This window comes from Oncorhynchus mykiss, chromosome 7 (genome assembly GCF_013265735.2).
Source record: "Oncorhynchus mykiss isolate Arlee chromosome 7, USDA_OmykA_1.1, whole genome shotgun sequence".
NCBI lineage: Eukaryota > Metazoa > Chordata > Actinopteri > Salmoniformes > Salmonidae > Oncorhynchus > Oncorhynchus mykiss.
In genome coordinates this window covers 69917296-69938548 of record NC_048571.1, presented here as the reverse complement: position 1 = coordinate 69938548, position 21253 = coordinate 69917296, and the positions used below count along the sequence as shown (strand labels likewise).

At 45.2% G+C, this 21253-nt stretch overlaps 1 protein-coding gene across 7 annotated transcripts in view; it reads right to left on the bottom strand.

Annotated features, from left to right (window-relative positions):
* Positions 1–21253, bottom strand: part of LOC110529011 (pleckstrin homology domain-containing family A member 6) — a 221910-nt gene that overhangs the window by 96260 nt on the left and 104397 nt on the right. For all 7 annotated transcript variants that reach the window (XR_005052654.1, XR_005052653.1, XM_036983963.1 and 4 more), the window contains one exon: positions 541–624. Coding sequence is in view for 4 of the 7 variants with exons in the window: in XM_036983961.1 (XP_036839856.1) it covers positions 541–624 (84 nt within the window). In the remaining 3 variants the exon portion in view is untranslated. The remainder of the gene's footprint in view (positions 1–540; positions 625–21253) is intronic.

Genomic DNA, 21253 nt, shown 5'->3' with positions numbered 1-21253 from the left:
GAGTTATCTCCAAATTAAAATCACTTGGAGATCATTTGCTGGTGTTTTTACAGTCACCCAAAAATAAAAATAAAATATGTATTTATTTTTGCTCAGAAAACTTGGGGGGGGGGGGGGGGGGGCAAATAAAATCACACATCGGCCAAATTTGGCCCATGGGTCGCCTGTTGGGAACCCTGGTGTAGAGATTTAAATTAGGTTAAAATTTTACTCAATGTAGTAACTGTACACGGTATGTGTAGGTTTTAAGGTTGTGTTGTTATATGGTCACGATTAGGTTGTATTAAGGTTGAGGTTGGATTGAAGTCACGTCAGCTATTTGTGAATCAGTCTGTTTAGGGTTATGTTGGTTTAAGATTATACTATTATGGTTATAACTGGGTTGTACTCATGTCAGGTATGTGTTTATTGGTCGAGGTTAGGTTGGGGTTAGGTTGTATCAAAGTGAGATTAATCTTGCACTTACGTTATGTGTGTCTTTACTGTTCCAGGTTAGGTTACGGTAAGGTTGTATCAAAGTCAGATTAATGTTGTACTCACGTTATGTATGTGTGAATGGTTCCAGTCTCCTCCAGCTGGATCTGGCTCACTGGCTGTCCAGCTGGTCCACTCAGATCATTTTGGCTGGAGACGAGGAGAGGAAGAAAAAGAGAAAAAGAAAGAGAGGTGAATATTGGTGGACCCATGCTGTCAAGCTGTCAGACATGGTGAGAGCAGCTGATCGATAACTTATCAATCATGTTGATTACTGACGTCGCGGCAACCCAGCAGCCACACAGCACCTCAGCCACCTGAAATGTTTCAATATCCAACAGCAGCAGAGTGTGGCGAGTGGTCAGCATGATATAGTGATTTTTTTATTTAACCTTTATTTAACTAGGCAAGTCAGTTAAGTCAGTTAAGAACAAATTCTTATTTACAATGACAGCCTACCCCGGCCGAACCCTAACCCGGATGACGCTGTGCCAATTGTGCGCAGCAATATGAGTTCTCGCTCCACTTTCCATCGAACTCAGTAGGATAGTCTATATAGTGTGGTCTAGTGTGGTCTAGTGTGGTGTGGTCTAGTGTTGTCTAGTGTGGTGTGGTCTAGTGTGGTCTAGTGTGGTGTGGTCTAGTGTGGTCTAGTGTGGTGTGGTCTTGTGTGGTGTGGTCTAGTGTGGTGTGGTGTGGTCTAGTGTGGTCTGGTGTGGTGTGGGCTAGTGTGGTGTGGTCTAGTGTGGTCTAGTATGGTCTACAAGTCTCTGCTAGCTAAAGCCCCGCCTTATCTCAGCTCACTGGTCACCATAGCAGCACCCACTTGTAGCACTTGGTCGTCTTTCCTTCCAGTTCTCTGCTGCCAATGACTGGAACGAACTGCAAAAATCTCTGAAGCTGGAGACTCATATCTCCCTCACTAGCTTTAAGCACCAGCTGTCAGAGCAGCTCACAGATCACTGCACCTATACATAGCCCATCTGTAAACAGACCATCTATCTACCTACCTCATCCCCATACAGTATTTATTTATTTATCTTGCTCCTTTGCACCCCAGTATCTCTACTTGCACATTCATCTTCTGCACATCTCCCATTCCAGTGTTTAATTGCTATATTGTAATTACTTCGCCACCATGGCCTATTTATTGCCTTACCTCCCTTATCTTACCTCATTTGCACTCACTACTTATAGACTTTTTGTTTCTTTTGTTCTACTCTATTATTGACTATGTTTTGTTTATTCCATGTGTAACTCTGTGTTGTTGTATGTGTCGAATTGCTATGCTTTATCTTGTCCAGGTCACAGTTGTAAATGAGAACTTGTTCTCAACTGGCCTACCTGGTTAAATAAAGGTGACATAAAAAATAAAATAAATAAATAAAATGGTGTGGTCTAGTGTGGTGTGGTCTAGTGTGGTGTGGTCTAGTGTGGTCTAGTGTGGTGTGGTCTAGTGTGGCCTATTGTGGTGTGGTCTAGTGTGGTCTAGTATGGTGTGATCTAGTGTGGTCTAGTATGGCGTAATCTAGTGTGGTCTAGTATGGTGTGGTCTAGTGTGGTCTAGTGTGGTCTAGTGTAGAGTAGTCTGGTCTGATGTGGTCTAGTGTGGTGTGCTGTGGAGTGGTCTGGTGTGGTGTGCTGTGGAGTGGTCTAGTGTGGTGTGCTGTGGAGTGGTCTGGTCTGGTGTGGTCTAGTGTGGTGTGGATGTGTTTCTGTGATCTGTGTGTCCTTCCCTGCTATTGATTTTACAACCGATGACTGTGTGTGTGCCTGCGTGCGTGTGTGTGTGCACAACTCTTATTTCTGATGCACAGTGTAATCTAACCAGTGGTAAACATCCGTTGTTTTATAGGTAGAGCGGTGCAGTGTGGTACCCTGCCTCCCTTTGTGGGTCTGACACCCCAGATATTCTCCTCACCAGATATATAATGAACTCTATTCAATATTTCATCTGATCAACCAGGCTACTTCTACTGTACACTAGATTCAATAGAAACACAACCTGGCTCAGTCACATGAACACAAACCAGAGGAGGCTGGAGGGCATACTGTAGATATACTGAAGAACAGGCTTATCGTAATGGCTGGACTGGAATGGTATCAAACCATTATTACACCAGTCCATTAATTACAATAAGCCTCCTTTGTCTCCACCCACCAGCCTCCACTGATACAAACAAATGCAAACCCTTACACACCCAGTCATGTACAGTCATGAACATACTAGCATGCATACCTAAACACACTCACGTCGCACATGCACACATAGACATAACCTGCTCCGCTCACACACATACCTAATAATCCCTAGTTTACAATTGGCTCATTCATCCCCCTCCTCTCCCCTGTAACTATTCCCCAGGCCGTTGCTGCAAATGAGAACGTGTTCTCAGTCAACTTACCTGGTAAAATAACGAATAAATTAAAAGATTACAAAAAATACAGTACGCATAGATTGACCCCTATGCTAAACGAACAGCACGTTTGTATGTGAAAGATACCAGTGGATCACTTTTGTGGCTCTAATTTAACAAACCTAATGCAATGGTACATCTAAGCTCTGCTGGTAGTGCTTAGGTCAGGGGGTGTGTCAGGAATATTTTGTATTATTTTCACACCCAGAATTACGAGCCCAATAGCTGGCGGTGGCGGGAAAGGGCTGGGTTTTGATGAATAACCAAGTTGTAGGTGTGATGAGGCCTTGGCCACTCACTGGCAAGTCATGGCATTCCGTGGCTTAAAGGGCAATTCTGCCACTTTTCATTCTCATATTAATGATCTCCAGCACCAAACCAGTGTCTAAATATGTGAAAACAGAGCATTTCAATTATCTGTGAAAATGCTTGTCTGTGACATCACAGAGTAGGGTTGAAAGAAGAAAAAAGAACTGTCACTTTCGATGATGTCATCAGGTAGATTTGACAAAACATAGATACTGTATGTGCGGTTTTCACATATGTAGACACAGGTATGGTGTTGGAGAGCATGTCAATGAGGTTCAAAAGTGGTAGAATGGCCCTTTAATACTGCTTTCCTTTGTCTCAAGTTGTGTCTTGGCATTGTTATCAACTCCAATTTGGCTTGGGGCACAGAGTATTCTGCTCCTGGTCCATTGTGGATTACTACTACACTTTATTAAATAGTAAAGGCTACAGCAACGAGGGATAGCAACAGTAAAAAAACATCCACATTGCTCAACATTGCTTAATGTGTTTGAAGTGTAAACAGTCAACATTGTTGTAACTGGCTTCAACGAGTATAGGTGCATTGCTGTTGAACCAGCTTCCGCTCCAGTATTTTTGTTTTATTTATTATTCCACCTTTATTTAACCAGGTAGGCAAGTTGAGAACAAGTTCTCATTTACAATTGCGACCTGGCCAAGATAAAGCAAAGCAGTTCGACAGATACAACGACACAGAGTTACACATGGAGTAAAACAAACATACAGTCAATAATACAGTATAAACAAGTCTATATACGATGTGAGCAAATGAGGTGAGATAAGGGAGGTAAAGGCAAAAAAGGCCATGGTGGCAAAGTAGTGGAAGAATGTGCAAAGTAGAAATAAAAATAATGGGGTGCAAAGGAGCAAAATAAAAATAAATACAAAAATAAATACAGTAGGGAAAGAGGTAGTTGTTTGGGCTAAATTATAGGTGGGCTATGTACAGGTGCAGTAATCTGTGAGCTGCTCTGACAGTTGGTGCTTAAAGCTAGAGAGGGAGATAAGTGTTTCCAGTTTCAGAGATTTTTGTAGTTCGTTCCAATCATTGGCAGCAGAGAACTGGAAGGAGAGGCGGCCAAAGAAAGAATTGGTTTTGGGGGTGACCCGAGAGACATACCCGCTGGAGCGCGTGCTACAGGTGGGTGATGCTATGGTGACCAGCGAACTGAGATAAGGGGGGAATTTACCTTGCAGGGTCTTGTAAATGACATGGAGCCAGTGGGTTTGGCGACGAGTATGAAGAGAGGGTCAGCCAACGAGAGCGTACAGGTCGCAATGCTGGGTAGTATATGGGGCTTTGGTGACAAAACGGATTGCACTGTGATAGACTGCATCCAATTTGTTGAGTAGGGTATTGGAGGCTATTTTGTAAATGACATCGCCGAAGTCGAGGATTGTTAGGATGGTCAGTTTTACAAGGGTATGTTTGGCAGCATGAGTGAAGGATGCTTTGTTGCGAAATAGGAAGCCAATTCTAGATTTAACTTTGGATTGGAGATGTTTGATGTGGGTCTGGAAGGAGAGTTTACAGACACCAGACACCTAGGTATTTGAAGTTGTCCACGTATTCTAAGTCAGAGCCGTCCAGAGTAGTGATGTTGAACAGTCGGGCAGATGCAGGCAGCGATCGGTTGAAGAGCATGCATTTAGTTTTATTTGTATTTAAGAGCAATTGGAGGCCACGGAACGAGTGTTGTATGGCAGCTTGCCTGGAGGGTTGTTAACACAGTGTCCAAAGAAGAGCCAGAAGTATACAGAATGGTGTCGTCTGCGTAGAGGTGGATCAGAGACTCACCAGCAGCAAGAGCGACATCATTGATGTATACAGAGAAGAGAGTCGGTCCAAGAATTGAACCCTGTGGCACCCCCATAGAGACTGCCAGAGGTCCGGACAGCAGACCCTCTGATTTGACACACTGAACTCTATCAGATAAGTAGTTGGTGAACCAGGCGAGGCAATCATTTGAGAAACCAAGGCTGTCGAGTCTGCCGATGAGGATGTGGTGATTGACAGTCGAAAGCCTTGGCCAGATCAATGAATATGGCTGCACAGTAATGTTTCTTATCGATGGCGGTTAAGATATCGTTTAGGACCTTGAGCGTGGCTGAGGTGCACCCATGACCAGCTCTGAAACCAGATTGCATAGCAGAGAAGGTATGGTGAGATTCGAAATGGTCGGTAATCTGTTTGTTGACTTGGGTTTTGAAGACCTTAGAAAGGCAGGGTAGGATAGATATAGGTCTGTAGCAGTTTGGTTCAAGAGTGTCCTCCCCTTTGAAGAGGGGGATGACCGCAGCTGCTTTCCAATCTTTGGGAATCTCAGACGACACGAAAGAGAGGTTGAACAGGCTAGTGATAGGGGTGGCAACAATTTCGGCAGATAATTTTAGAAAGAAAGGGTCCAGATTGTCTAGCCCGGCTGATTTGTAGGGGTCCAGATTTTGCAGCTCTTTCAGAACATCAGCTGACTGGATTTGGGAGAAGGAGAAATGGGGAAGGCTTGGGCGAGTTGCTGTGGGGGGTGCAGTGCTGTTGACCGGGGTAGGAGTAGCCAGGTGGAAAGCATGGCCAGCCGTAGAAAAATGCTTATTGAAATTCTCAATTATAGTGGATTTATCAGTGGTGACAGTGTTTCCTATCTTCAGTGCAGTGGGCAGCTGGGAGGAGGTGTTCTTATTCTCCATGGACTTTACAGTGTCCCAGAACTTTTTTGAGTTTGTGTTGCAAGAAGCAAATTTCTGCTTGAAAAAGCTAGCCTTGGCTTTTCTAACTGCCTGTGTATAATGGTTTCTAGCTTCCCTGAACAGCTGCATATCACGGGGGCTGTTCTATGCTAATGCAGAATGCCATAGGATGTTTTTGTGTTGGTTAAGGGCAGTCAGGTCTGGGGAGAACCAAGGGCTATATATGTTCCTGGTTCTAAATTTGTTGAAAGGGGCATGCTTATTTAAGATGGTTAGGAAGGCATTTAAAAAAAATAGGATCCAGGATACCCCGGCCAGGTCGATTAGAAAGGCCTGCTCGCTGAAGTGTTTCAGGGAGCATTTGACAGTGATGAGTGGAGGTCGTTTGACCGCTGACCCATTATGGATGCAGGCAATGAGGCAGTGATCGCTGAGATCTTGGTTGAAGACAGCAGAGGTGTATTTAGAGGGCAAGTTGGTTAGGATAATATCTATGAGGGTGCCCTTGTTAAAGGCTTTGGGGAGGTACCAGGTAGGTTCATTGATAATTTGTGTGAGATTGAGGGCATCAAGCTTAGATTGTAGGATGGCTGGGGTGTTAAGCATGTTCCAGTTTAGTAGGGTAAGGGTAGCCTACTATGGCTTGATTTTTAATCAAACTAAACTGAAATCAAATGATCTCACCTCACGCTCCATGCTGGGCATATAGTCTACATGGAGTGGTTTTACACACATCCACAATAATAACAGGACCTGGTTATAACAGTGTAACAGCCTAGACCAGCTTTCAGTTGGTGTTAACTGTCCCCACCGGCGCATACTGAAATTAGCACTTTGGCACACGTTCTTAAGGACATACCTCAGATGTTGCCATCCCTTCAACTTCGGTGCAAAACTCATATAAAATAGGTAAATTACCAATCCTGGTGCTACGGTTTGAAAATAGAAGTGTGCCAGCTTTTACAGGTCAAAATTGCAAACTAGCGTGCGTTTGACAATTACGCTGGCTTTAATGCCAAACCAAAATAGAGCCCTACATCTCTTAAGTGGATTTATAAATCATACAGGAGTGTTCCCCCTAAACTTCCTGCGGAATACACCTGCTGCTGGTCTGAAAGGAAGGCTGAACGTAGCTACTAGACATGAGGGCCAGATCAAATGAATGGGCTGCTTAGACTGGACCTGAGGAAAGGCCTGGAGTCAGAAAGATGTTTATAGGAACACACCCTTCTCACCTAAACATATAGGCTATGGTCCATAAACTGAAAGCTTCTCTCTGCTCATCCAAGGCCTTAGGGGAGCCAGCCAACCAGTTTTAAAGCCTAAGAGGAAACATATTGTAGGCCCAAGGCAAAGAATTAGAACATGGGAAGTCTGTAAGGATAGTCCATAGTGCAGCCTCAGGACTGCATCTAACTAGGCCCAGAGCAGGGCCCTGACCCTTTGACGAGGACAGGCTCCATATGGTAGTCTTTTGCCGTACACTATACTTAGGCACTGTTCCTGGGACCAGAGGGGGTGCAGGGATTTGTTCCAGCCCATCAATACATGTAACACATCCAGCTACTCACTCTTGAGAATTCATTGACTAGCTGAATCAGATGTTTTGGTGCTGGGTTTGAACAAAAGCCTGCACACCCTGTGGATGTCCAGAACCAGGTTTGAAAAACACTGCTCTATGTAAAGCAGGGCAGAACACTTCCACCCCCACAGCCTGTCTGCCTCTGTCTCTGGATCTGGCTCTGGCTCTGCCCGCTACTGGATGATAGAATGTTAGTGGCATCTGGCCCAGACCCTGCCATGCAGAGAATCATGGTATACTCCACACACACATGCATACACACATGCATACACACATGCATACACACACACACACACACACACACACACACACACACACACACACACACACACACACACACACACACACACACACACACACACACACACACACACAATGATAGGTAGAGAGGACAAGGGCAGCCAGCCAAGAGCACAGTCAGACAGAAGGCATGCACCTCCTGATGTCAAAGGAACACACACCAGAGCACTTCTGCCTGTGTGCAGCTAACCATAACAACCCCCTGACAAACCTACCACAGCCTGCCTGGGCACGGGGACAGGACAAGCTGCTGCTGCTGACACGCACGCGTGTGTGACTTGGTCTCAGAGCGTCCTGAGACTGAGCATGCCTGTTCATGCATAACCTACAGACCTATATAGAGAGAGACCGCATCACTGCCTGTTTCTACATATGGACAAACAAATGGCTAAACAGCATACGGTAACATCACAGTGTCCTTAATATGACCAAAAAATGGACTCCAACATGACTAGAAAAACAATGGACTAGTTCCATTGACTGTCCTCTGAGGTAGTCACGTTATAGGGTGAACACATGCTAGCAGTGTTTAGCCATTCCTGATAGGCTACTTACGCTAGCATGAAAATCAAGCCATAGCCCAAACAAACACACACATTCCTATACACATATCAGATCTACTGTATTAGTCCCTGCCTCACACAACTGCCCAATAAAAGCCATAAACCAGATATTTGTGCTTTCTCTACAGCAGCACTGCATTGCAGTACTCTCTGACCTCCAGCTTCTGGTTCCCTCTCCCACCACCACGTTGCCAGGCAGAAGAGACCACTTCCCCCCAGCCTCAGCCACTCCGCTGTCCCCCTACCTACCTAACCCTCCGGTCCGCACGGAACTTCAGCATCCTCCACCGGATCAATCATATAACAGATGAGACAGACAGAGTGAGAGGGATATAGAGAGAGGGATGGAGAGAGAGAGAGAGAGAGAGAGAGAGAGAGAGAGATAGGGAGAGAGAGAGAGGGGGGAGCAGCTGGCTAGCTAACCCAGTGCGAGGAAGAAGCCGATTGGTGTTAGATATAGTAATTGCTGTCCTCCTTTCTATCCTTGAGAATGCATGCTGTAACCACCCTCTCTCCTCTCTCTCACACACACAATTGCTCTCTATCACTGTCACTCTTCTCACCCCCTCCTCTCTCTCTCAGGCTCTCTCTCATGCTCCCTTGCCTAACAGAACTGCAAGGCTCAGATTATTTAGCTGTTTCCCTCTCTCGCTCTCTTACTCTCCCTCTCATTTTCTCTCTCTCTCTCTCCATCTCTCTCCCTCCCTTTTGCTTTCTCCCTATGGGAAGGCAGTATAACAGAGACCCATGTGGCCATGCTGCTGGGCCCCAGACTAAGGTCTGAATGATCCCCAGCTTCTGTTGAGGTCTGGCAGGGAGAGTCATGTCCCAGGTAGTTCCCAGGGAGAGTAATTTCCCAGGGACCTGCCTGGGTGGAGGAGGAGTGGAAGGTGGATTATAGACAAAGGACGTATGTTGTATGCCATTCAGGTATAACAGCCAGCACATCAGTACCCCTCCCTCCCTTCCTCACTCTCTTCTCTATCCTGCTCCCTCCATTCTTCATCCTCTTCCTTCCCAGTTCCCTCCCCTACTCCCCCAGTGTTCATCCCTTCCTCCCCCTCTCTCTCCCTCCCTCCCAGTCACTCATATCATCGTAGCTCCTCAGTCACTCATATCATCATAATTAGATCCATATTTCACAAGCTCAGCATTAAAACACAGAATGAAGGGCCCGGGCTGGGGTGGCCATATTAAAATGTCCCAATGTCACCGTTAGCTTTGCAAGACATTTGTATTTTTCATGTCCAGCATCCGTTTGTAACAGTTTATATTCTAGGGTACTACACACATGGCCATTTGTAATGTGATATATTGAAGGTGTTCTTCTATGAGGAAGACTCCGCATTACTCCACACACACTTAACCAGAGATAGTTACCCTCAGATAGTTAACCAGAGATAGTGAACCTCAGATAATGAACCTCAGACAGTGAACCTCAGATAGTGAACCTCAGATAGTGAACCTCAGATAGTGAACCTCAGATAATTTTACTCTTAAGGATTAGCCCCTTTTTTTCAATTTCCTCCTAAAATTACATACTCAAATCTAACTGCCTGTAGCTCAGGACCTGAAGCAAGGATATGCATATTCTTGGTACCATTTGAAAGGAAACATTTTGGAGTTTATGGAAATGTGAAAGAAATGTAGGAGAATATAACGGAATAGATCTGGTAAAAGATAAAACAAAGCAAAAAACAACTGTCCTTTTGTATTTTTTATACCATCATCTTTGAAATGCAAGAGAACGGCCATAATGCATTATTCCAGCCCATGTGCAATTTAGATTTTGGTCACTAGATGGCATCTGTGTATGTGCACAGTTTTAGACTGATCCAATGAACCATTGCATTTCTGTTCATAATTTTATATCAAGACAGCCCAAATGTGCTTAATTTGTTAATTAATACATTTTCATTGTGCACTCTCCTCAAAAAATAGCATGATATTATTTCACTGTAACAGCTACTGTAAATTGGACAGTGCAGTTAGATTAACAAGAATGTAAGCTTTCTGCCAATATAAGATATGTCTATGCCCTGGGAAACTGTCTTGTTACTTACAACCTCATTCTAATCACATCAGCCTACCTTAGCTCAACCATCCCGTGGAAGGGACACTGATCCCTAAGTTAACCTCATATAGTGAAACTCATATAGTGAACCTCAGATAGTGAACCTCAGATAGTGAACCTCAGATAGCGAACCTCAGATAGCGAACCTCAGATAGCGAACCTCAGATAGCGAACCTCAGATAGCGAACCTCAGATAGCGAACCTCAGATAGCGAACCTCAGATAGCGAACCTCAGATAGCTAACATCAGATAGTTAACATCAGATAGTTAACCTCAGATAGTTAACCTCAGATAGTTAACCTCAGATAGTCCACCTCAGATAGTCCACCTCAGATAGTCCACCTCAGATAGTCCACCTCAGATAGTCCACCTCAGATAGTCCACCTCAGATAGTCCACCTCAGATAGTCCACCTCAGATAGTCAACCTTAGATAGTCAACCTCAGATAGTCAACCTCAGATAGTTAACCTGAGATAGTTAACCTGAGATAGTTAACGTCAGAGAGTCAATGTCAGATAGTCAACATCAGATAGCTCAGTGACTCAGGATGCTGATGTATTGGTCTGCTTTGCCTAAATAACCTGAGGTCGGACTTAATGTCTCTGTGTGTGTGTGTGTGTGTGTGTGTGTGTGTGTGTGTGTGTGTGTGTGTGTGTCTGTGCGTACATGTGCATGTGATGTAGTAGATGAAACAAGAGATTTATTGGAGAAAGCCAGGCTGAGATGCATAGTCTACTCTACTTTTAATGTGATTTATTTTTCCATATAAATCACAGTGGAAGTAATGATGAAAAGTATTCCTTGCACCTGGAAAATACGGTTTTACACAGCCATGTATACTAATCATTATGACACATAGTGGTTAGAGCGTTGGACTAGTAACTGGAAGGTTGCAAGTTCAAACCCCCGAGCTGACAAGGTACAAATCTGTCGTTCTGCCCCTGAACAGGCAGTTAACCCACTGTTCCTAGGCCGTCATTGAAAATAAGAATTTGTTCTTAACTGACTTGCCTAGTTAAATAAAGGTAAAATAAAATAAATAAATATATGACTCATAGGGAATCAAATCAGAAACCTTAGTGTTACCAACAGCATGCATCCAACCATCAGGACTAGGTATAGCAGCGACGCTGGGAGGCTGAAGGGATTATGTGTGTGTAATATATGGGATGATGTATCTCTCTCTCTCTGCATGAGGCTATGGTTTTACTCTAAAGGAACGCTCCTTAAACGTAAGTGTCAGTTGTTCTTCTATCATGGGAGGGCCAGCCAGAGGGTCAGTGTGTTAACAGCAGCCAGCCAGAGGGTCAGTGTGTTAACAGCAGCCAGCCAGAGGGTCAGTGTGTTAACAGCAGCCAGCCAGAGGGTCAGTGGGTTAACAGCAGCCAGCCAGAGGGTCAGTGTGTTAACAGCAGCCAGCCAGAGGGTCAGTGTGTTAACAGCAGCCAGCCAGAGGGTCAGTGGGTTAACAGCAGCCAGCCAGAAGGTCAGTGGGTTAACAGAAGCCAACCAGAGGGTCAGTGTGTTAACAGCAGCCAGCCAGAAGGTCAGTGTGTTAACAGCAGCCAGCCAGAAGGTCAGTGGGTTAACAGCAGCCAGCCAGAAGGTCAGTGTTTTAACAGCAGCCAGCCAGAGGGTCAGTGGGTTAACAGCAGCCAGCCAGAGGGTCAGTGTGTTAACAGCAGCCAGCCAGAGGGTCAGTGTGTTAACAGCAGCCAGCCAGAGGGTCAGTGGGTAAACAGCAGCCAGCCAGAGGGTCAGTGTGTTAACAGCAGCCAGCGAGAAGGTCAGTGTGTTAACAGCAGCCAGCCAGAGGGTCAGTGTGTTAACAGCAGCCAGCCAGAAGGTCAGTGTGTTAACAGCAGCCAGCCAGAGGGTCAGTGTGTTAACAGCAGCCAGCCAGAGGGTCAGTGGGTTAACAGCAGCCAGCCAGAAGGTCAGTGGGTTAACAGCAGCCAGCCAGAAGGTCAGTGTGTTAACAGCAGCCAGCCAGAAGGTCAGTGTGTTAACAGCAGCCAGCCAGAGGGTCAGTGTGTTAACAGCAGCCAGCCAGAAGGTCAGTGGGTTAACAGCAGCCAGACAGATGGTCAGTGGGATAACAGCAGCCAGCCAGAAGGTCAGTGTGTTAACAGCAGCCAGCCAGAGGGTCAGTGTGTTAACAGCAGCCAGCCAGAAGGTCAGTGGGTTAACAGCAGCCAGCCAGAAGGTCAGTGTTTTAACAGCAGCCAGACAGAAGGTCAGTGTGTTAACAGCAGCCAGCCAGAAGGTCAGTGTGTTAACAGCAGCCAGCCAGAAGGTCAGTGGGTTAACAGCAGCCAGCCAGAAGGTCAGTGTGTTAACAGCAGCCAGACAGAAGTTCAGTGTTTTAACAGCAGCCAGACAGAAGGTCAGTGTGTTAACAGCAGCCAGACAGAAGGTCAGTGTGTTAACAGCAGCCAGACAGAAGGTCAGTGTTTTAACATCAGCCAGCCAGAGGGTCAGTGTGTTAACAGCAGCCAGACAGAGGGTCAGTGTGTTAACAGCAGCCAGCCAGAGGGTCAGTGTGTTAACAGCAGCCAGCCAGAAGGTCAGTGGGTTAACAGCAGCCAGCCAGAGGGTCAGTGTGTTAACAGCAGCCAGCCAGAGGGTCAGTGTTTTAACAGCAGCCAGCCAGAGGGTCAGTGGGTTAACAGCAGCCAGCCAGAGGGTCAGTGGGTTAACAGCAGCCAGCCAGAGGGTCAGTGTTTTAACAGCAGCCAGCCAGAGGGTCAGTGTTTTAACAGCAGCCAGCCAGAAGGTCAGTGGGTTAACAGCAGCCAGCCAGAGGGTCAGTGGGTTAACAGCAGCCAGACAGAAGGTCAGTGTTTTAACATCAGCCAGCCAGAAGGTCAGTGTTTTAACATCAGCCAGCCAGAGGGTCAGTGGGTTAACAGCAGCCAGACAGAGGGTCAGTGGGTTAACAGCAGCCAACCAGAAGGTCAGTGTGTTAACAGCAGCCAGACAGAAGGTCAGTGGGATAACAGCAGCCAGACAGAAGGTCAGTGTTTTAACAGCAGCCAGACAGAAGGTCAGTGTGTTAACAGCAGCCAGACAGAAGGTCAGTGGGTTAACAGCAGCCAGTCAGAAGGTCAGTGGGTTAACAGCAGCCAGCCAGAAGGTCAGTGTTTTAACAGCAGCCAGACAGAAGGTCAGTGTGTTAACAGCAGCCAGCCAGAAGGTCAGTGGGTTAACAGCAGCCAGACAGAGGGTCAGTGGGTTAACAGCAGCCAACCAGAAGGTCAGTGTGTTAACAGCAGCCAGACAGAAGGTCAGTGGGATAACAGCAGCCAGACAGAAGGTCAGTGTTTTAACAGCAGCCAGACAGAAGGTCAGTGTGTTAACAGCAGCCAGACAGAAGGTCAGTGGGTTAACAGCAGCCAGCCAGAAGGTCAGTGGGTTAACAGCAGCCAGCCAGAATGTCAGTGTTTTAACATCAGCCAGCCAGAAGGTCAGTGTTTTAACAGCAGCCAGCCAGAAGGTCAATGGGTTAACAGCAGCCAGCCAGAAGGTCAGTGAGATTACAGCAGCCTGCCAGAAGGTCAGTGAGATTACAGCAGCCTGCCAGAAGGTCAGTGGGATAACAGCAGCAGTAGGAGGAAGACAAGTTATATTACCCCTCAGAGACTAACACATGGAGCGAGTGGGTGATGAGAGAAAGAGAGAGAGAGCAAGAGAGAGTGAGAGACAGAGAGAGAGACAGAGAGAGAGAGAGAGAGAGAGAGAGAGTACAGTGTACAGTAGGCCTACAGTCAGTGTGTGTGATGTGCTTTCTCACTGAAAACACAATGATTCATCTCCTCTCTATTCTTATTGAGCCAATAATATGTAGGTTATTGTGCCTCAGTCATACTATTGTCAACCTCTATCACTCACAACCATTAATTAACAAACTATTTCAATACCCTTTCTCTTTGCCATTCTCAAATGCTCAATGTTTATGCTGAGATGTTGACGGAACCCAGAAATATCTAATATTTCCACTGTGTGTGAGGAGACAAAGCCTTCCCCCTCATATTCTATTAATCTTGCATGTCCTTACTGAATTATTAATTTCAGCATTAATCCTTTATTTTGAGTGTCATCAAATGGCTTTCTTGAATAATGTGTCTTTACTCAGTGTGAATTGATGGATCTTCAGAGTCTAATGAATAGCTAATGGACTATAAGTGATTGTTCCCATGCATTTTTAATCACTCCTTTTTAGAAATAGCAGGAGATGGGTCTTTGTGCATTGTAGTCTCCATAGAACCTAGAGAGATGTGGAGAAACTACAACTACACTACAGCTCACATTAGAATGACGGAGCTAGATTGCTCCTGGTAGACAGTGAGTGGACAAACCATTAGGAACACCTTCCTAATATTGAGTTTCACCCCCTTTTGCACTCAGAACAGCCTCAATTGGTCGAGGCATTGACTCTACAAGGTGTTGAAAGCATTCCACAGGGATGCTGACCCATGTTGACTCCAATGCTTCCCACAGTTGTGTCAAGTTGGCTGGCTGAAACTGTTGAGCATGAAAAACCCAGCAGCGTTGCAGTTCTTGACACACTCAAACCAGTGCGCCTGGCACCTACTACCATACCCCGTTCAAAGGCACTTAAATATTTTGTCTTGTCCATTCACCCTCTGAATGACACACAGACACAATCCATGTCTCAAGTCTCAAGGCTTAACAGTCCTACTTTAACCTGTCTCCTCCCCTTCATCTACACTGATTGAAGTGGATTTAACAGGTTAAATCGATAAGGGATCCTAGCTTTCACCTGGATCCACCTGGTGTCACACCCTGACCATAGTTTACTTTGTATGTTTCTATGTTTTGGTTGGTCAGGGTGTGATCTGAGTGGGCATTCTATGTTACATGTCTAGTTTGTCCAGTTCTATGTTCGGCCTGATATGGTTCTCAATCAGAGGCAGGTGTTCGTCATTGTCTCTGATTGGGAACCATATTTAGGTAGCCTGGGTTTCACTGTGTGTTTGTGGGTGATTGTTCCTGTCTATGTGTTTTCACCAGATAGGCTGTTTAGGTTTTCGTTACGTCCTTTATTTTGTAGTGTTTGTATTGATTCGTGTTTTACGTTTGTTTATTAAAACATGGATCGCAATCGACATGCTGCATTTTGGTCCGATCCTTGTTCTACCTCTTCATCAGAGGAGGAGATAGACTGACCAGGTGTAACGGTTCTCTTCTATGTCATGGAAAGAGCAGGTGTTCCTAATGTTTTGTACACTAGGTGTAGAGTGTACAGAGTTAGAATTCATAATTTAGAAATCCCTTATTTAGAATGTAGACTTCCCCACTATTTCTCATTTGGAGTTTCTGATGAATATCAGCCTCAGTTTCTGGCAGTAGTCAGGTGAAATCTATTCAAAACATATTTTTGAAAGACTCCCATTACTGTATACGCCTCATTGGCAACGTTGTACCTCACATACTATTAGCAACAACTGGTGTCATCATCTTGTACCAGGTACCTGAATGTAAGTACCGGTAGTTTCATAGTCCTTACCACTGCTACTTATTGTAATCTAAGTAAACACTATAACGTGTACAACAGAAGTAGCAAGTGCAGCATAAACTCATGTACTTACAAGCCTGTTCAAAGGAACTTAACAAAGGGTTATTGCACTGCTGCTGCAGTATTATGTTATCAAAGCCAAGTTAAGGTCAAGAGTAGCTGTCTGATTTAATACATTGTTAGGCCACTTGGAAGGCTAGCTCTCTAAGAGGGAACCCGAGGTGAGAGTTTGGACATGCTCTCCCAGTGTGTGGCAGTTCTTAGTGTCATGATGTGACCGCTGGATCATTCTCTGACCATGCTATGACCCCTCCTACCTATTGGCAGGCAGTTAGCTGGCAAGCGTTCAGAACAGGGCCACAGTGACCTGGTCGGGTTCTCAAACCTCAAACTCCTTAACCAGACTTTCGACCTGCCTGTGGCATTCTAATAAGAGAGGAGCAGAGCAAACCTCCAGACTAACAAACATACCTCCCCTACAACATTACTATGCAGGGTGCTTCTCTTTGCTGAGTGAGTACAACCCAGAAGGGTCCTAATGATCAGGAAGGAAAAAGATCCATCATAAACAACAAAACTCCTGTAGGCTCAACAAAGATTTCCAGTAAAGGCTCTGTCGCAGAGTGATGATGTAAAATCTACTCCGTCTTCCTAATATGGGAGTCATGCACTGAGTCATGGCCCTCACCACATCACACAGAGAAACCCAGGGACTAGAAGAGAAGAAGACAGGAGGAGGAAGAGGAGGAGGAATTTGGTAGTGATGGAAAAATGAATATTATTACCCAGAACCTGGCAGACCAGTACCTAAACATTGTAACTAGCATAAGATTCATAAATAATGTTTTGGGATAAGAATCAACAATTTATCTGCCATTTCTATCACTGATAAAAAACAGAGCGTTACCCAGAGATAAAACTAAATCCATTACCACACGGACATGACAGTACAAATCTGTACATTTTAGCGCCGCACAAAAAAATTGAGCTTTCCCATCTCTCCCGAAAACGGATAAATGCTGTGTGTTACATGAAGGAATAATGATTTCCTATGACCTTATAGTAGGATTGAGGCTATATTGACCTGAAAATATGTGTTTGTACTGTATTGTTGTCTGAATGAAAACCATATATCGTCTCTGCAGACCTAGTGTGTGTTGGTAAATTGGCACATTTATTAATAGTAATGTAATGTGTGCCTGGCTGGCTGGGAATGTTCGTTATCATGACTTCATGCAGGGTGTGATCACATTACAGCTTTGGTGAATCTGTCTGAGGGGATGAAAGGAAACTATACACTCAGAAAAAAAGGTGCTATCTAGAACCAATAAGGGTTATTCAGCTGTCCCCATAGGAGACCCCTTTGAAGAACCCGTTTTGGTTTCAAGTAGAACTTCTTTGGGTTCCGTTCCAGATTGGGTTCTACCTGGAACCAAAAATGGTTCTCCTATGGGGACAGCCGAAGAACCCTTTTGGAATCCTTTTTCTAGGAGTGTAGGGGTCCCCACCGTAAATATTCTAGTGGACACACGCTTGCACACATACACGCACACTCGCACCAAGACACACACAAATTTCATCACAAATTCCACACATACTGTGGATTCACTAAGCCATCATTGATCTGCATCAAAGAGAAATTGAGAGAGATAGAGAGAGAGAGAGAGAGAGAGAGGGGGAGAGAGATAGGAAGTTGGGTTTGGGTGAATTGTGTATTGGGTATATCCATGTCTAATTTATTATAATAGGCCGTTGAGGGTATTGAACTGGAGGCTGAGGCTCTCTCTGGGACCAGTCTTCCCCCAAACAGATCAATACAGCCTGGGCAGACAAACTGCTGACTTAGCCCAAGCAACAACCCCCACAATTACCAATCACACATTAACACAACACAACGCAGCACAGTACAGCTATTTAAAGCACAACACGGCACTGACCATTACACAGAAATACTAAAATACACTCACAAACACATCATAAAAGTTTCTAACCAAAAACATGTCAGTATTACCAGACAACCAGATAACAGGCACCAGTATGACTTGGCTTGAGAATCAAACTTTTGTAGATTATAATATGCTGACTGGTGCAATGCCCCAGAAAACTGGTCCTCTTGAAAAATACTTTAAAAAAAACATTATGACCAGGTATTTATTGCTCTCCCAGTTGTGTACATCCTCTTGCACCAGCCACAATCCACAGACAGTCAACCAATCACAGGCTTTGAATGGGTCCCTAAGATCAGTAAACAGGTCACAGCAGGTTTGCGTAACTGCATTATAAAACACCATCCTTCAGATCTGGAATGTAGCATTTTCTGTACGGGTCATCACCGTGTGCCCAGAGGACATGACATTATACCCCCAGTGAATGGATGGAGGCTCAGTGCAGGTCTGGAATGTAGCATTTTCTGTATGGGTCATCACCGTGTGCCCAGAGGACATGACATTATACCCCCAGTGAATGGATGGAGGCTCAGTGCAGGTCTGGAATGTAGCATTTTCTGTATGGGTCATCACCGTGTGCCCAGAGGACATGACATTATACCCCCAGTGAATGGATGGAGGCTCAGTGCAGGTCTGGAATGTAGCATTTTCTGTATGGGTCATCACCGTGTGCCCAGAGGACATTACATTATACCCCCAGTGAATGGATGGAGGCTCAGTGCAGGTCTGGAATGTAGCATTTTCTGTATGGGTCATCACCGTGTGCCCAGAGGACATTACATTATAGCCCCAGTGAATGGATGGAGGCTCAGTGCAGGTCTGGAATGTAGCATTTTCTGTATGGGTCATCACCGTGTGCCCAGAGGACATGACATTATACCCCCAGTGAATGGATGGAGGCTCAGTGCAGGTCTGGAATGTAGCATTTTCTGTATGGGTCATCACCGTGTGCCCAGAGGACATTACATTATACCCCCAGTGAATGGATGGAGGCTCAGTGCAGGTCTGGAATGTAGCATTTTCTGTATGGGTCATCACCGTGTGCCCAGAGGACATTACATTATACCCCCAGTGAATGGATGGAGGCTCAGTGCAGGTCTGGAATGTAGCATTTTCTGTACGGGTCATCACCGTGTGCCCAGAGGACATTACATTATACCCCCAGTGAATGGATGGAGGCTCAGTGCACATTTTTTCTTTTTTTGAATACCATTATTTTTGTCTTATTGGGATTTACTCTCGTCTCTCTCTCTCTACCTCTCGTCTCTCTCTCTAACTCTCTCTCTAACTCTCTCTAACTCTCTCTCTCTCTTTCTCTACCTCTCGTCTCTCTCTCTCTGTCTCTCTCTCTCTCTCTCTCTCTCTCTCTCTCTACCTCTCGTCTCTCTCTCTACCTCTCGTCTCTCTCTCTCTCTCTCTCTCTCTCTCTCTCTCTCTCTCTCTCTCTCTCTCTACCTCTCGTCTCTCTCTCTCTACCCCTCTCTCTCTCTCTCTCTCTCTCTCTCTACCTCTCTTCTCTCTCTCTACCTCTCTCTCTCTCTCTCTCTCTACCTCTCGTCTCTCTCTCTACCTCTCGTCTCTCTCTACCTCTCGTCTCTCTCTCTAACTCTCTCTCTCTCTACCTCTCAGTCTCTCTCTCTCTGTCTCTCTCTCTCTCTACCTCTCATCTCTCTCTCTCTCTCTCTCTCTCTCGCTCTCTCTCTCTCTCTCTCTCTCTCTACCTCTCTCTCTCTCTCTCTCTACCTCTCGTCTCTCTCTCTAACTCTCTCTCTCTCTCTCTACCTCTCGTCTCTCTCTCTAACTCTCTCTCTAACTCTCTCTCTCTCTCTCTCTCTCTCTCTCTACCTCTCGTCTCTCTCTCTCTCTCTCTCTCTCTACCTCTCGTCTCTCTCTCTCTCTCTCTCTCTCTCTCTCTCTCTCTCTCTCTCTCTCTCTCTCTCTCTCTCTCTCTCTCTCTCTCTCTCTCTCTCTCTCTCTCTCTCTCTCTCTCTCTCTCTCTCTCTCTCTCTCTCTCTCTCTCTCTCTCTACCTCTCGTCTCTCTCTCTCTCTCTCTCTCTCTCTCTACCTCTCGTCTCTCTCTCTACCTCTCGTCTCTCTCTCTCTCTCTCTACCTCTCGTCTCTCTCTCTCTCTCTCTCTCTACCTCTCGTCTCTCTCTCCCTCTCTCTCTCTCTCTCTCTGTCTCTCTCTCTGTCTCTCTCTCTCTCTCTCTCTCTCTCTCTCTCTCTACCTCTCGTCTCTCTCTCTCTACCTCTCTACCTCTCTCTCTCTCTCTCTCTCTCTCTCTCTCTCTCTCTCTCTACCTCTCGTCTCTCTCTCTAACTCTCTCTCTCTCTCTCTACCTCTCAGTCTCTCTCTCTCTGTCTCTCTCTCTCTCTACCTCTCATCTCTCTCTCTCTCTCTCTCTCTCTCTCTCTCTCTCTCTCTCTCTCTACCTCTCTCTCTCTCTCTCTCTCTCTCTCTCTCTCTCTACCTCTCGTCTCTCTCTCTAACTCTCTCTCTAACTCTCTCTCTCTCTCTCTCTAATTCAAATTCAAATTCAAGCTGCTTTATTGGCATGAAAAACATTGTGTCAATATTGCCAAAGCAACAATGTATACAATATACATTGTAACAAAATTGTAAATGATAGCAAATAATAATATAAAATGGTAGTAAATAATAATAAAAAAATAAATACAATAAAATGGTAACAGTCTACAGTAAACATTAATAATTATAGTAATAACAATAATAGTAATAATAAGTAAGTTACTGTTTACTATGCAGATGTTATTATTCAGTGTCCCTCAGGCTATGGCAGGAAAATACATATTTGGCTGCAAGAGGAGCCATTGCTCCTTCGCCCATGAGTATTCTTAGTTTTTCCTCTGGGTTCAATTTGTAAAAATGTGGAATATATGTAGTCATTTCTGTGAATAATGAATCTCTTTGTGAGGAATATTTATCACAGTAAAGGAGAAAGTGCATCTCTGTCTCTACCTCCCCTGTCATGCAGTGACCACATACACGCTCCTCTTTGGGTAGCCATGTCTTTTTATGTCTGCCGGTTTCTATTGCCAATCGGTGGTCACTCAGCCTGTACTTGGTAAGGATCTGTCTCTGCTTCGTATCTCTGACAGAGTAGAGATAATCAGCCAATTCATATTCTCTGTTTAGGGTCAGATAGCAATTTAGTCGGCTTTGGGATTTTGTTTCGTTTTTCCAGTATTGTAAGTATGATTCCTTTGATTGGTTCATGATTTTGTTTATTGGAATTCTTTCTTTTGAAGCAGTGCTGGTGTCAGCTTGATTGGTGAGGTCCAACACCAGCTGACTGAGAGGGCTCGTTTCTGGGCTCAGCTCTTGGGCTTGAAGTGCT